A 14951-nucleotide genomic window follows, 5' to 3' on the forward strand; every position below is an offset into this window, starting at 1 on the left:
TATATATAGCTCCAAGGCAAGATGATGTACTTTCTAAACACCAATAGATGCTTGTAATCACAGTTGTGGCTTATATGTTTGTAACTCTCATTTGCATAATCCTGCTCAGAGATACCTTTTTTTTCCCTAGGAGGCCTAGAGAAGGATTCAGCTTAGATAAACTTTTATTTCAGTTAAATAGGTATCGATATGAATTACAATTCTCCAAACACCATTTAAATCCAATGATTCAACACTAACATTCTTCTGCTTCCTTTCCTAGGCACATATTTCAAACGCCTGAGGGATTTTTTTGAACAACTTCATAGGTGCTAGTGCTCAGCTCAGACACCTTAGCTTCTGTTGAGCTTGGAAAGATCTTTACTGACAGTTCCTCTTGGGTTTGTAAAGAAAAAAATGAGCCAAACCATATTTACTGCTGCAGCACACTACAGGTACAAAACACAAGAGCAAATGGTTAACAGACTTTCAGGCACATGGGCAACAGTTGCACAACCCCTGTACAGGGCAGCCACTCCCTCCAGTTTTCATATAAATCCTGAGTCTCGGTAAAATTCTCCAAATCTCAGCAGCTGTGTACCCTGCAACTTTAAATACACACGTACAAGATAGAAAGGAATAAAATTTAACTAAGAGTTTAGATCTATTTGCACTGAGGTTTTTTCCGAGAGTTGTATGTCTCTGTCCCCAAAAAAGTTGCTATAAAAGAGGATGTTTATAGAAGATAGTAGTTACTGGTCACAGAGAAGCACAAAGTGGGTGACTTGCAGTGAAAACTGACAACATTCCTTATGATACTGCCTATGGCAGCTTAGGAAAATGTCTGTTACCCAGCAAATGTCAAAGCAGAAACATGCAGTTTCTCCACAACAGATTTTTCTCTTTAGAAAATTTCAAGAGACAAAGCATTCAGTCTCTCATGGGACAGGTGTTACTTGCTGCATATAAAAGTCCAGTGGTGACAATTTTTAGGTAGCAGAGCACCTGAACCCTTGTGAAGGCTTTGTCACTTGCCTGCAGAAACCTCCCATGGCAAGCGACTGGTTATGCAGCCTCCATAGAAAGGGATTATCAGAGGAGATTAGTAAAACAGACACTGAGCTTTTTTCAAAATGCAGTTTTGCCCCCTATGAAAAGTAAACAGCATTAATAATGCTTATTGGTTATAGGCATACAATAATGCCTGTGTTGCAGTGTAACTGCAAGGCAGCTCCTCCTTAATACATGAGAGCTATGGTCCAGCCGGTAGGTAAAGGAACAAGAGAAAAATTACAAAGTTCTGCATTTTAAATAACATCTACAGTCTCAGCTACAGCAAAAGAAGTGCTTGCCTAAACAAACAGAATTCTGAAGTTGAACAAAGCTTTGTCAACTCATTGCATTTTATTTTTCAAACTGAAAGGACCCCAGCTTCTTTTCAAATTTCAAATTCAAGTTGTGTCAATTTAATGCTGCACTTGGTTATTTTCAAACTGTTCTTTTCTTGCATAAACACTAATGAAATATCAAGTTAAATTTTAGTATAAATAAAATAATGAATAAATATAACAAAAATCTAGCAGACCCAGGTTTGAGAGACAAATTTCAACAGCATTTCCAAAAAAAAAAATTGAATTTATTGAATAAACACCTTTCCATCTCTAGGAAAATGACCTGTCTTTTAATACAGTGATTTAGGTCAAAAGGATTTGCTCAGTCTTCTGAAATTTACTAACAGTTTCTTAATGGCACAGTGAAAATGTGCATGTTCAGAGTTTACTCCAATCAGTTTTGATTTTTTCCTCCTGTCATGTAGATAACACTAGTGTATTGTTGTGTTAAGAGTATAGAAATTTAGCACAAAAATAAACCCCCTTGTGCTCCAGCTGCTCCTCAGAGACCACAGGGGCTGGGTGTGGCTGGGCTTAATTTCTGCTTATAGCCAATTTGGCACTGTAAGTCTGGTCTTGTTCAATAGGAACTTCCACAAGCACAGATTTCATGAATACTGGTTTCAACATGGTACGTCTGTCCATGTTCACTGGAACTTGTGCAATCACAGATTCACAACTAGTGTGGTTTAGTGAAGCAACAGAAATACAAATTTGGAATTGCATTTGCTGCAATAGAGCTCCAATAATACTACTATTATGATAACCCAGGTAATAATAATTGTATGCAGAAGCTTGCCAAGAAGGCATTCCTGCTTGGGAGGAGGAACAGGAGAGAAGAGTCTGTCTCCAGAGTCTGTCTACAAGGTCCTTTTGGGTCTTCCCCCTAACTAGGTGATATTTCTACCCTGCTTAGCCCAGTTTTATACTTTCCCTCCTGCTTATGTATAGCATGACTTAAGGGGAGAATTGAGTAATACAGTCATATATGTGGTAGCATGTACTTCACTGAGCTTATTAGCATATACTGAGTTTTCATTTTAATATTTAAGTGCACCTTAATTAGGAAAGTTTCTCTTTTGGCCATGGTGTCCTTCAACATTCTGGTAATATGACTTTGTTCTGTCCTGTGCTGTTAGCCTAAAAAGGACCATCTTATTTCCACAGGACTTCCTTTTTCAGCCAACTCATCCTTTCTTGACATCAGCCATGCAGACCACCCCCCACAAAGATAACACAGAGGGTACACAGTGTAGGCTGCAGGTAGTAAGCCTTAACTCTTGCCTGGTTCCTTGGTCATTATCCCATGTTATGATGTCATCATCCCTGAAGAGTTACTTTGATTATTTCTGGAAAACAGAATTATTTCAAAGTAAAACTGCTGCTTCCAACCTGATATGTGTCACCCTTGTAGCCCTGATAAGGCTTTTCAACAGAGAGGTGAGCCTACTAAGGTCTTGCAAAAGCAGCTGGACCTCTGCTATGCACAAATGCTGGGAGACGTCTTGGGAGCAGAAGTCCTAATTGAAAAACTTAATTAATAAGCCTGGTGCAGAAACAATAGAGAGCAGTAAAGATTTCCATGTGAAATAGGTGCACCCTGTTAAGGCTGACAGTGCTATCCGGGTGGAAGAGGTCTCTTTCTCTTTATTAAAGGTTTCCTTTGCCTGGCCTGAAGGTAGTAACAATTTTTTTCCTTCAATCTTTTTTTTTCTCTCACTTTAGAAAAGTTGAAAGAAATATCTTTTCAGTCTTCTGTCAACCAAACTACCATGAGAAATTCTTTCTTCTGGAGTTAGCTGTTGAGATGTAATTGCCCTGGCAATTCACACTCTGGCCAATGTCATGACTTCATGATCTCACAGCATCGACGCTCTGACTAGTTACACTCCCAGCATGATGCTGTGTTGTATTTGAAATTAATACACATCATTAATATTTAAACTATTAACTTTTTTATATTCCAGCAGCATCTAACAGACCAACACGAAATATTTTCCCCACTTCCTGGTTCAATTTTTAGCTTTACTTCTAACTCTGATGGCTCTGTACGATTTCTTCTTCTGGATTCTGGTGTATAATTTCATAAAATATAGGTGATTTAGTGGAAGCTTAGTTTTACGAGTCAGCGCAAAGTGAGTAAATAAGAATAATAATACGAATCTAGCAAAAAGCACTTGCAGAGCTTGGCAAGTAAGTATTCTAAATCCTCCAAATTTACACATCATACTTCTGCCAGGACTGACCTGTGCCCCGTCCTCAGCTTAAAAACCAAGCTCTGATCTGACGTGCAGCTCTGCAAATTCATGTTATAAATGGGTAATTGCATTTACTGTTATTAAAACCTAATAAAACTCGGACGTCACGAACAGCATGAAGGTCACCAAGATGCACAAGCGTGAAAAGATTCAGAGTCAAATAAAAGAAAATAAGAAGTTGCGAAGGTGGATGGGATGGCGTCGTCGCAAAGGCGCTTTCTCGGCTTTTTTCTTTCCTTTCCCTTCCCTTCCCCTCGCCGAAACAGCCCTTTGCGCTGCCGACTCCCGACACCCGCCCGCGCCCCGCGGAGCGACCCCCCCACGGCGGCGGCGGCCGCGGCTCCCCATCCCCGCCGGGCGGCGCCGGGCCGGGCCGGGCCGGGCTGTACCTGGGCCGGCCCCTCCCCGCCTCCGCCGCCGATACAAAAGCGGCCGCCGTCGCCACCGTGCCCGCAGCGGAGCCTCGCCGGGCCCCCGCGCATGGGGGGCCGCCCCGGACATGCCCTTCTCGCCGCTCGGCTTCGCTCTCCTGCTGCTGGCGGCCGCGGGAAGGTCCCTCCCGGCGAGGCGGGTGAGTGAGTGCCGCGCTGAGCGGCGGGGGCTGCGCCGGCGCCCGCCCTGGCCCCAGCCTCTGCCCCTGCCCCTGCCCGGGGGGTGCTGCCCCTGCCCCGCCGCTGCCCCGCCCGGAGCCCCAAAGGGATCTCGCGCCCCCCGTCGATGCTGGGGTGGGGGCTGCGCTCCGCCCCGTGGAGCGGAACGCGGGAGCGGCGGGAGGGCTGCGGCATGTGGCCGCGGGTCCGGGCGCACCTCGAAGAGAAGTGGGAAGTTTAAACGCGTGACTTTTTGGATGCTCGCGCCAACAACTGCGGCACAAGGAGCGGCCGCTGGAGCGCGGGGATTTCTCCGCGCGTGGGTCCCTGCGCGGGTCCCGCGCCCGTCGCGCGCGCCCCCGCCGGGGGATCGGGGATGGGAGGGAGGCGAGATTGGGTTTAAAGCGAACGGAGTGAGGAAAGAAGATGAGATGCTGCTGCTGCGAGGGCATTGCCCTCGAGGTAACGCTCCCCCCGTTACCGACAGGAAATAACACGCGTGTCTGTTTTGTCAAACAAATGTAGTGCCGTGGGAAAACCAGAGCAGGGTCGTGGCGGGCGATTGTAGGGTCGGCTGTGACACAGCGCGAGGCTGGGAAAACAAAGTATAATCTGTGTGAAGAGCAAGGGGAGGCGATGGGTAAGAGGGGGGGATGAAGCAAGGGGTGATCAACGGAGAAAGCTGACTGTGATTTGGTGGATTGGGGACAGAGAGAGACAAGAGACTGGTTCGGAGGGATGGAGATTACAGCGTTGGAGGTGGCAGCAGGAGGCTACTGCTATAGAGAGAACAAGGACAGGCTCGAAGTGGAGGTTGTGGGCTCCAGAGGTGAAGGAAAGGACAGTGTAGCTGATGATAAACCAAATGTACTGCCTATGTTGTTCCTTTTCAGTTGCTAAAAGTTTTTGAGGTTACAGATTTACACAGAACAGCACTAAGGATCTGTTTAATACCCAACTAGATCTAAGTCTGTAGGGTTGTCTTATGTATTGGCTTCTGGGTTGTTTTTTGTTTCTTTTTTTTGGTGGATTTGTTTTCCATGCTATCTACTTCAGGCCCTTAAAGGAGCAACAGGCACAATTTGCATGAGAGAAGATTCTAGCCAGGAAAATCTCTTCGTCATGAAGATGATCAGACTGAAACGGGAGCCCAGAGAGGCCCAGGGAGACTCCATCTGGGGAGGTGTTTGGTATTTGACAGGATAAGGCACTGAGCAACCTGAACTTGTACCACAGAGTAAACTAATGGTAGGGATACCAGTGGTAGAGAATCAAAGTGCAGTACCTTTTCTGGCAAAGGAGTCTCCTTTAGCTGGATGCAGAACTGGGGGCAGGTGAGAAGAAAGAGTCTTCTCTGCCCTCAACACTATGACTTCAGTCATGCAATAAAATGTGTACTTTTATAGCCTTTTCTGACACTAGAGGGTCTTATCTGACAACTTCTCCAGAGTAGTGGTGCTTGTTGTATTCTGAGAAACTATACAAAGTACTCTGCTCAATCCTGACTGTACAAAAGCACGAGATCTTGGCTACTCAGTTTCTTTGTTCTAATTCCATTTAGAATAGCATTAGAGGTAATATTTAAGGGAAACTGAAACCCAGTAGTGGGTAGTAAAATCTTGGTTAAAAGACAGTCAGTTGCAAGGTCTTCTGGTTTAAATACACAAGACAGATGTGAGAGGAAGGTAGAATAATTTGATACAGAGTTGGGGAGGAAGTATTTTATTGGTGCTGTGACTGCTGTTTTACTTTGGCCTTCCCTCTCTCTCCCATCAACTCCTCAAAAAAGTGAGAAAGGGAAGAAGAGTAAGCTGAGAATGTTTGTAGAAGGAAGAAAAATTTAAGTCCAGCGTTTTTATCTGAGCTTGTGCTGCTTACATGCCATCATCTTAAATGCAGGGTGACTGGAAATTCCTTAATAAGTGTCTAGATCTTCCTTACAGCATTGAGGATAATAAAATGACTGAGAGCTGGTAGCACATGGCTGCATTGCAGAATTTTACTACTAATGACAAGCCTATGTCCTTTACCTGCTTGGCCTTGAACAGCGATGCCCTGATGCTGAGAGAGCTGACATACAGCTGGCCACTGGTTCCCTACCATCCACTTCTCTACTGGATTTGGATTTTGCATCCTGGTTTTCTATGTAGTACTTATGCTCAAAGGTTTGATAAGATAATCTTGAAGAAAGTAGTTTAAATGTCAGTGAAGAGCAGAAAGGAGCTGTGCCACAATTCTTAGCTGGGGGTTCTGTTCTTCAGACTACCCTGATGTTTCTGTTCCAGAGCCTAAATGTGACTAATACAGGCAACTGGATGGAAGTACAAACAGATGAATTCAGTGGAAAGGTTACACATCTTTTGATCTCCTCACCTCTTATTTCTGAAGTGCTCTGGTATGAGAATAGAAGAGCACTCGCATCAATATCAACAGTAATTAGAGTGTAAGGGTATGTGGATGTTGCAAATAGAAAAGTGATGTGGAAGCTAGCGACTCCTTTCAGAAGCAAAGATGGGGAGTTGAACTACATCTTGATTAATAGGGTCAAACCCCTTCATACTTAGGTTGGCTGGAAGTTCTGAGTTACTCCTTTTCTTTCCTCATTTTCTGTTCCCTAAAGCTTGCATAAAGCTGTTGCCTGCTCTCTGCAAATCAAAATATGTCAAACCAGTCTCAGCAGCATGTACTGGCAGAGGTATAGAAAGCAGTGGAGGAAAGGCTTAACAGACAAGGTCTGACACTGGGCCACCTTGCTGTAGTAATTATTCAAGGATAGTTGGCTGGCTTCTAGGTAATGGGCTTCTTTCCCAGGAATATGGCCAGATTCTTAAAAACTTAATATTTGTAGGCTACTTAAATTCATGACTGTATAAGTATGGTGTAAAACTTAAATTAGATGATTGTCCTATTAAGTAATTCAATACAGATTAAATTGCTATCCCAAATGACTAAAATCTTTATGTATTCATAAAACAATATGTGTGGAGGGGGTTGTTGTTTGCTTTTACTTTTTTTTTTTTTTTTTTAGAAACAACTCTAGTTTTCTGGAAGTTTTATAAAGCTAGTGACTGTGTTTGCTACAAAGACAGATGGCCTAACATAGCAAATCTGGTTATACAAGCTAAAAAGGATATACTTACTATAAAGGAGATACTTGTTATAATATCCCAAACATAACTACATTGGGGAGGACAAGGGATGGCATATGACATTTCAGGCTTAAGGAGCCTAGGGCAAGAGCATGCAGTGACAGGACAAGGGGATTGGTTCCAAACCAAAAGAGGGTGGGTTTAGGTTAGATATTAGGGAGATGTGAGGGTGGTGAGGCACTGGAACAGGTTGCTCAGAGAAGCTGTGGATGCCCCATCCCTGGCAATGTTCAAAACCAGACTGAATGGAGCTCTGAGCAACCTGGTGTAGTGTGTGGCATCCCTGCCCATGGCAGAGGGCTTGGAATTAAATCATCTTTAAGGTCTCTTCCAGCCCAGGCCAAAGGAATAGACTGTATTTCACACAGCAAAATGACTTGGCCCTTGGCATTGTTTTAAAGCTCTGATGTCTTTTCCAGGAAAGTTTAAGTTAGTGAAACAGCTCTTAAATCCTGCCACCTTACCCATAATTCTCTCACTGTTACTGCACCAGCACCACTCCACATGCACCATCCTGCCTCCTGCCCAGACTAGGCAGCAGTCTGAAAGAGTTTGGAGAAAAGTATTTGAGGTAAAGTGTAGGCAGATACATCTGGGCATGGAACGACATGTTTCATGGCTGTACAAGTGCATGTAGCTGTCTTCTGTGAGAAGAAAACTTGTATTCTCAACATGATGGAAGTGATAGAGCTTTGCAAAACTAAAACTCCTGCCCTCCAAAAGTTGTAGCTCTATAGCTGGGATAAAGTTCAGTGAAACTGGGCCTGATATACAAAGCATAAACAGTTGTCTGCTGGCTGTCAAACAGATTTTTAAAGGTATTGTATCATATCCTGTTTCTGTTAGTCTGTCAGACTAAACAGGGCTTTAATTTGCTGCATTGATTGATTGCCAGTTACTTGAGAGGACACACCAGGAGGAGCTGTTATCTCTGAAATCACAGGGCCTTCGCTAGTTTATAATTTGGAAAAGTCCTTTTCAAAACTGATTGTTTCCTTCTGTGATGCTGTAGAGAAATTAAAGCTGTTATGTTTTTGTTTGGCTTCTTTCAATAAAGGCTTTTGTGTTTCTTTCTCTGTGGTAAACCAGTGTAGGTACTGCCGCCAAGGCTGCCTGCTGACGTTTCCTTGGTGCAGTACATCAGTTCTATTAGTTTGTGTCTTAACAAAAGTAAGTGTACACAATTGCAGGTATGTCTCTGTTTCTGGAAAAAAAAGTTGTCAGCTCAGTAGATAAGAGACCTTTTATTTAACCTCTACAATATTATTTTCTTGTGAGCCTGAATTAAAACATCAGACAGGAACTCCTTTAAATAAATAAATCTTCCTAACTTACCTACAAAAAAAAAAAAAAAAAAGACCAAGTTTATTGCTTCTATCCAATGCTTCCTATTAGAAGAGGAATAGGGAGAACAGTAGCTAGGGTTCTCTAGCTTGTCAAATGGAAGGTAACCCCTTCAAATGTCCTAGTTTTATATGCAGCAAAGTAGAACTTATAACGGGAGAAGAAAGTTTGCTGTTGGTGGCTGAATACTGCTCTTTGATGCCTCTTTTTTTTCAGCGTTGGAAACTGGTATTTATAAATTTCAGCCACACTGGCCTGTGATCGCTGCATTGCGGTGATCCTTTGGGGTGAATGTTTATGAAATGCATGTTGGTCTTCACAAGCAGGAGGAGAATCTCCAGGCAAAGTTGCATCATCATCATAATCTGTGGTTTGTAAGCATAGAAATGGAAACCCCACCTCTTCCACTGCTGGAGGAAAGTAGATGACTGTACTCTTAACTGCTATGGATATGGATCCATGCAAAGAACCCCCTGCAGTTTTACTGGGACTTCAGTAAGCCTGCCAGTGTTTCTGGGGTACAGTGTGGCACGTCTTTGTGGAGAATGAGTGGATTTGCACCAGTTGACTTCCTCTTAATCTTTATGGTCTTCTAGTCTTAAAGAGACAAGCAACTCCCGCTGCCCTATGATGCTTGTGAATGAATCGATACAGTGATAACATAAGCAACTCTTTCACAAATGCTTACATGAAACCTTGTGAGCAGCCCCCACAGCGTGTTCAAGTATGTCTTCTTAATAGCCTTATAAATACTGCAGTTATGTATAGAAAAGACATGGGCTTAATTTAATCGAATGAACAATCAAAAAATGGTAACTGGGCAGGGGAAATTGTAATTTATACATGTGGAAAAGAATAGTTCCTTCAGCTGGTCATTTTACTGACTACATTTTATTGCTGTTTCACCATAATTGATTGATAATGGATTGCTGCCTTATTGCAGTCTGGTATTGACTACTATTTTTCTTGAAATTGATTGCATTTCATTGTTAGTTCACTGTCTCGCCATCTTTTTCCTCAATTGTTTTATGCTGGCATTTCCAATTACTGTATTTTCGTCTTGTGCTCATCTGTCCCTTGCGCTCATCTGCATTCGCCTGTTCTGATCTTGCTTGCGCACATGCCCTGCTAGTCTTCCAGTGCCTTCTTTACCTTCAGAACAATTTTTGAAACTTGCATTCTAGTCTTGAAGTGTGGTTTTAGCTGTTGTTTGTTGCTGCCCTTTCCATTGCTCTGTTGCTGCTCTTATGTGTTCTCTGCTGCACTGTGGGAGAAGTTTAGGAAAACAAACCTGCTTTCTCATTGTGCTTTCTCATTGTCCTTCTTATATTGTAGTGCCCAAAACTGCACACAATATTTAAGGTGAGGCTGCCCTAGTGAAGAGCAGAACGGGACAATCACCTCCCTCGACCAACTCACGATGCTTTGCCTGATGCCCCCCAGGACATGGTTGGCCCTCCTGGCTGCCAGGGCACTGCTGATTCATATTCAACTTGCCATTGACCAGGATCCCCAGGTCCCTTTCTGCTCCATAGTTAAAAGCACTCACTGCTCATGGTATTGACCAACATCTCCTGGATGCAATTCATTCTTATGTATTATTTCGTTATGAAAACTGAAATTTTTGTTTGTTTGTTTAAAGCGTATTCCAATTGTTTCATTGCAGCTCAACTTTTTTGCAACTGAGTTTCAAAGAGTTTTTCATATGACCAAACTGAGTCAAATGTTGAATGTCTCGTGTCTTTTATCAACTCAGTCTTTCTTGACATCTGAAAGAGCCCTGAGTGTAATGAGTGTAATTGGACTGCATGACAATATAGAGTGCGATTGGGGAATATAAAGTACAGATGACAAGTGGGTGACTTGTCAACTGCAGCAAGGGGGATCCAGTCCTCTAAGAACCTCTTAGAGCAAATAAATCAGAGGAATACCTTATTACCTTGATGGGTGTAAAGACCTGTGACCACCTTAAAAAAAAAAAAAAAAACAACAGAAAACCACCCTAAAACAGAACTGAACTTCAAAAGCATTCTAGAACTTTTTTTTTTTCTTTGATGTTTCCTGTGACTGTATAAGTCATTAGAAGGATAGTAGGTGAGGGGGTATGGTATGTCCCTGCAATTGCAGGGATCTTACGACCAAGTCTTTAGTTTTTTTCCAAGATGACATAGTCAGCTTTTAATGGAGAGAAGAAAGGGTGAAGGGTTTGTGCTGAGTTACATGGGGAGACTGTTTCTAACCTAGTTGTTAGATTCAAGGCCTTGTATGCACAATGCATACAAGAAAACATTTGATGTCTGTGTTAGCAGGAGCCTTGGTGGATGTGGCTAAATCTTGTATTCTGTGCTGCCGTTCATCTCTAAAGCCCTATCTCTGGGAAAGGGTTGCAGTCATTAGACTAACTTTCTCTTGACTTTTGACTAGCACCCTTCTATGATATTTGACTCTTTCTTTGCTTTTTGTTGAGTGGAAGATAAATCCTAGGCACAGTGTGCCGTGTGTGTTGTCAGCAACACAGCAGATTTTTTTTGCCCCCTCCTGTAAAAGAGGCTAACTCTGGACTATGGCAGATAAAGTAATTGCAGAAAACTTACTCCCTTTGGATGGTGTTTCTGGTTTAGTTTTCTCCTTCTGCAGGTGCCTGGAAGAAATTCTGAAGTATGGAGTTAATGTAACTATTACGCTGCAGTGTGAAAAAGTAGTAATTATTGCCTGGTGAGCCTTCTGGGAGAGACTGACCTGCCTGATATCTGCAGGCTTCTATCATAAGATTAATTTCCTGATATGCACAGACTCCTGGCAATGCAGTAGACTCTTCATAGGTTTTCTTCAGGATGGAAATTGATAACTTTGTTTGCTCCTTTGGCATGTCTAGAATGTTGTACAAAGGCTACAGAAGAGTTGCTGCAATTCATTTTGATATGCAGAAAGGGTTGGGTGTAGAGAAGCATTGACAAATATCGGATGTCTTTATGCGTAATTGGAGGGGGAAACCAGGAAACTCAAAAGTCTTGGTTTATAGGTTAGAGAATGCTGTATTTAAGTACTACTTTATGAAATTACTAATTTACTCATCCCAGTATGACCTTTGTGTTGTTCAGACTGAGTGAGCACCTTGAAAGCTAGAATAGAGTGTCAGAGCAAAGTACCTGTCAAGTTTGCAAAGTACAGAAACCTGTTGCCTTTATGGCTGGCTGTGACTTCTCTACAGACTGATCATTGTGCTGGGATGTTCTGTACATAGAAATCCAAATTTTGTGCCTTTCAAAGAGGATCAGTGCTTGAATTTTTCCCTCTCTCTCAGTATGTGAAAAGTGGGGGGGAAGCCCCAACATCTAGGAAGGTAACAGCTTGCCTCATATGCCCTAGTATCACTAGAGTTGCTACTGCTGTTTTGGAAGGAGCCAGACCCTGTAAAAACACCTACACTTTCACCTAAGTCACCTCTAAATGTTTTGTGGATATTGGGTTACAAATAAGATATACAGCTGTGTATCGCTGGATCAATGATACTCAGTTAGGTCAATCTGCATCTGCTTTCTTCAGTCTCATTCCTGCCAAATAAAAATGTTCTGCTGTAAAAAGCTAGTCATGCAGAATGAATGAAGCTTTTAGTTTTTATTCCTTGAAATGGGAAAATTAAGCGTGTAGTATTTAGTCTAAATTATTTGAAATAGCAATTGGTCTTTGCTTTTGTCAGATGCTGTGATGCCCTGTAATATACTGCTCTTTCTGTTACTGTTTCTTAATGAAGACAAATTCATCAAGTCCCATTTGAAATGCATCACTCTAAGAATAACAAAAAGATACCACTCCTTTTAAACTTGGTGGCGCTGCAGGCAGAGTACACTCTGGAAAAAAAGACAAGACATTATGTTCTGTTTACAGTGACACTGTGTAGTTATGAATTGCACATCAAGTAAATTAGGATGTGTTTGTAGTGGACATCTTTCAAAAAGCCCTAAATTCTTAATATGTGTGTTTATTATGTTTATATATTAATATGTTCCTTTCTCTAAAGGAAACACGGAGCATCACAGAGATGGCACAGATGGGTTTCAGATATAAAGATGGTGACAAATATCCTGTTCAAACGGTATTTCAGAAAACTAAGTTCCAACACATTTATTGTTGTGATAGATGTGCTTTAAGTCTCCATCTTGGCAATTCTGTTTATTAGTTGAATTGAGCTAAAAGTTGACACTGGAAACTTCAAAAACCTGCATTCAGTTGCACTCAGCTTTGCTCTCTACGGGCATCCAAGGGGCAGCAATTTTATCTTTTAACTAACTTAGTTAGTTAAAGGATAAACTTGCATTAGAAGATACCTTTAGAATAATTATTCTATAACTATTCAGTATGCTCTGTATTTGTTCATTGCTCTTTGGGGATTAAGACACCTGGTGGTAATGAATGAGGCTATTAAAGCTTTGTAGAATAAAACTGATTTTATTACTAATGAGATGTAATGATAAAGGAATGCCGGTTTAATAGTTTGAACTCTTAACTTATTGGCCTTGCTGCAGGAAACAAAGCTGGAGTTGAAAGCTGCATTTCCCCCCCCCCCCCCTTTTTTATGTTTAAATAATATTGGTATCTCAGGGCTGGAACCACAGAATGGCTGAGGTTGGAAGGAACCTCTGGAGGTAATCTGGTCCAACCTTCTTGCTCAAGCAGAGCCTCCTAGTTATTTACTCGTGTACTTCCGAATCTGTTTTGCTACTTGCTTCTTAGAGTAAATAAGTGTTGGGACATCCTCTAATGGTTGAAGGAAGCTTTCATCTTGCTCCTCACTCCTGCCTTCTTTTGCCCTCTGCCACTGTTCATCTTTCTTAATTAACTATAAACTGAATTTGCATGTGGTATTTCACCAATCAAAGCTTTTTTCGAGGTGTAAAGGTCTAATAAATCTCCATACAGTAGACTTATAATCAGCTGATTGGACTCAAATAGGCCTTTACATGATCACACCAGCAATTAAACATTGTGAGTAGGGAAATGGGCAAATAATCTCTTCCCCTACATATAATTCTAGAGGAAGCTGTTACAGTTGCAGACTGTTAATTTTCTGTAAAAGAAGCCTTGAGTTAGTGCAGCTTTGATTACTTCTGCTTGGTTTTAGCAAAAGGGTGTCAAATGTGAACAGCATTCTCTTCTTTGGATCTTTATGATGATCTTCCAGGATGCTTTTTCCTTTCCTAGAAGGAAGATAGCAAGAGGCTTGGGTTTTTTTGTCATTGCTGGTTTGTTTTGAGGGGTTTGTATGGTGTATTGTGGGGAAATTCTTTCAAAACCTGTTCAGGATAAAATGTTTCTTGTTTTCAACAGAAAACTGTAATTTCTGTGGCTGGGTGGGTGGGAAGCACGTGCTTTCAGCTACAGAAAGCAATTAGGGCCCTCTTTGAGGCTGGGGCTCTGACTTCTTTACACAGGAAAAAAGAGAAGGTGGATAACTAGATGTCTATCTTGTTGCTGTAGTAGTCGTGGTTAGTCTGAGCAGTCAAGGGAGATGTGCCATCCAAGACAATGGCTGTTGGTGGTGTGGAATCTGGCCAAACTGTAACTTGTGGCTCACTCAAAAGCTGTTGTTCTTTGTTAGAATTTTTATTTTAGCTTATATGGTGCCTGCACTTGCAGACAAAGGCTTTCTTCCAGAAATAGCAAATGGAATAGTCAGGTGAGAAAAGAAACAGAGGTGTCTCAAGATCTGTGTTGAAATGTGTCTCCGTGGCCTCTATGCAAGTCTGGTGGAACATCTTGTGGCTGATAGATGACGAAAAATGTCCAGGTTTGGGCTTAGGGGGAGTGTTTGCTTTTTTCTTTGACTGTCTGACACGGAAATATTTAAAGTTGCAGACTTTTAATATATTATTCTCTTCATTTTGGGGAGATTGAGTCAGGTGAGTAACATTCCTATGGGTTTATGTTTTAATTTTTGAATATGGAAAAGGTTTACTGTGTTATCCTCCATTTTGCATAGAAAGTAGGAGCTGTTGTCACTCTTGCTTTTAATAATAAGTTAGGATGACCACATGTGCATGTTGCTATAATCCATTGAGTAAAAAGACCCCTTCCAAATACCTATTATGGGGAAGGACTGGTAGTGCTTTTTTCTGTGTGCACTTAATTCACCAAGTCTGTGTGCCTTGGAAATACCTAATAACTAAAGAAAGTAGTATATAAGTATGAAAGTGGAGTATGAATTGCTTTTTATATTGAGCTGGGGTTGAAGGACTGTTT

The 14951-nt window shown here is 41.9% G+C and overlaps 1 protein-coding gene across 2 annotated transcripts in view; it reads left to right on the forward strand.

Moving 5' to 3' along the window:
• Positions 1–4097: 4097 nt before the first annotated feature.
• Positions 4098–14951, forward strand: part of GLP1R (glucagon like peptide 1 receptor) — an 88730-nt gene continuing 77876 nt past the window's right edge. For both annotated transcript variants that reach the window (XM_027681877.1, XM_027681875.1), the window contains exon 1: positions 4098–4199. In XM_027681877.1, coding sequence (XP_027537678.1) covers positions 4128–4199 — 72 coding nt within the window. In that variant the 5' untranslated portion in view covers positions 4098–4127. The remainder of the gene's footprint in view (positions 4200–14951) is intronic.

This window comes from Neopelma chrysocephalum, unplaced genomic scaffold, assembly GCF_003984885.1.
Source record: "Neopelma chrysocephalum unplaced genomic scaffold, ASM398488v2 Primary Assembly neopelma1_61b, whole genome shotgun sequence".
Lineage (NCBI taxonomy): Eukaryota > Metazoa > Chordata > Aves > Passeriformes > Pipridae > Neopelma > Neopelma chrysocephalum.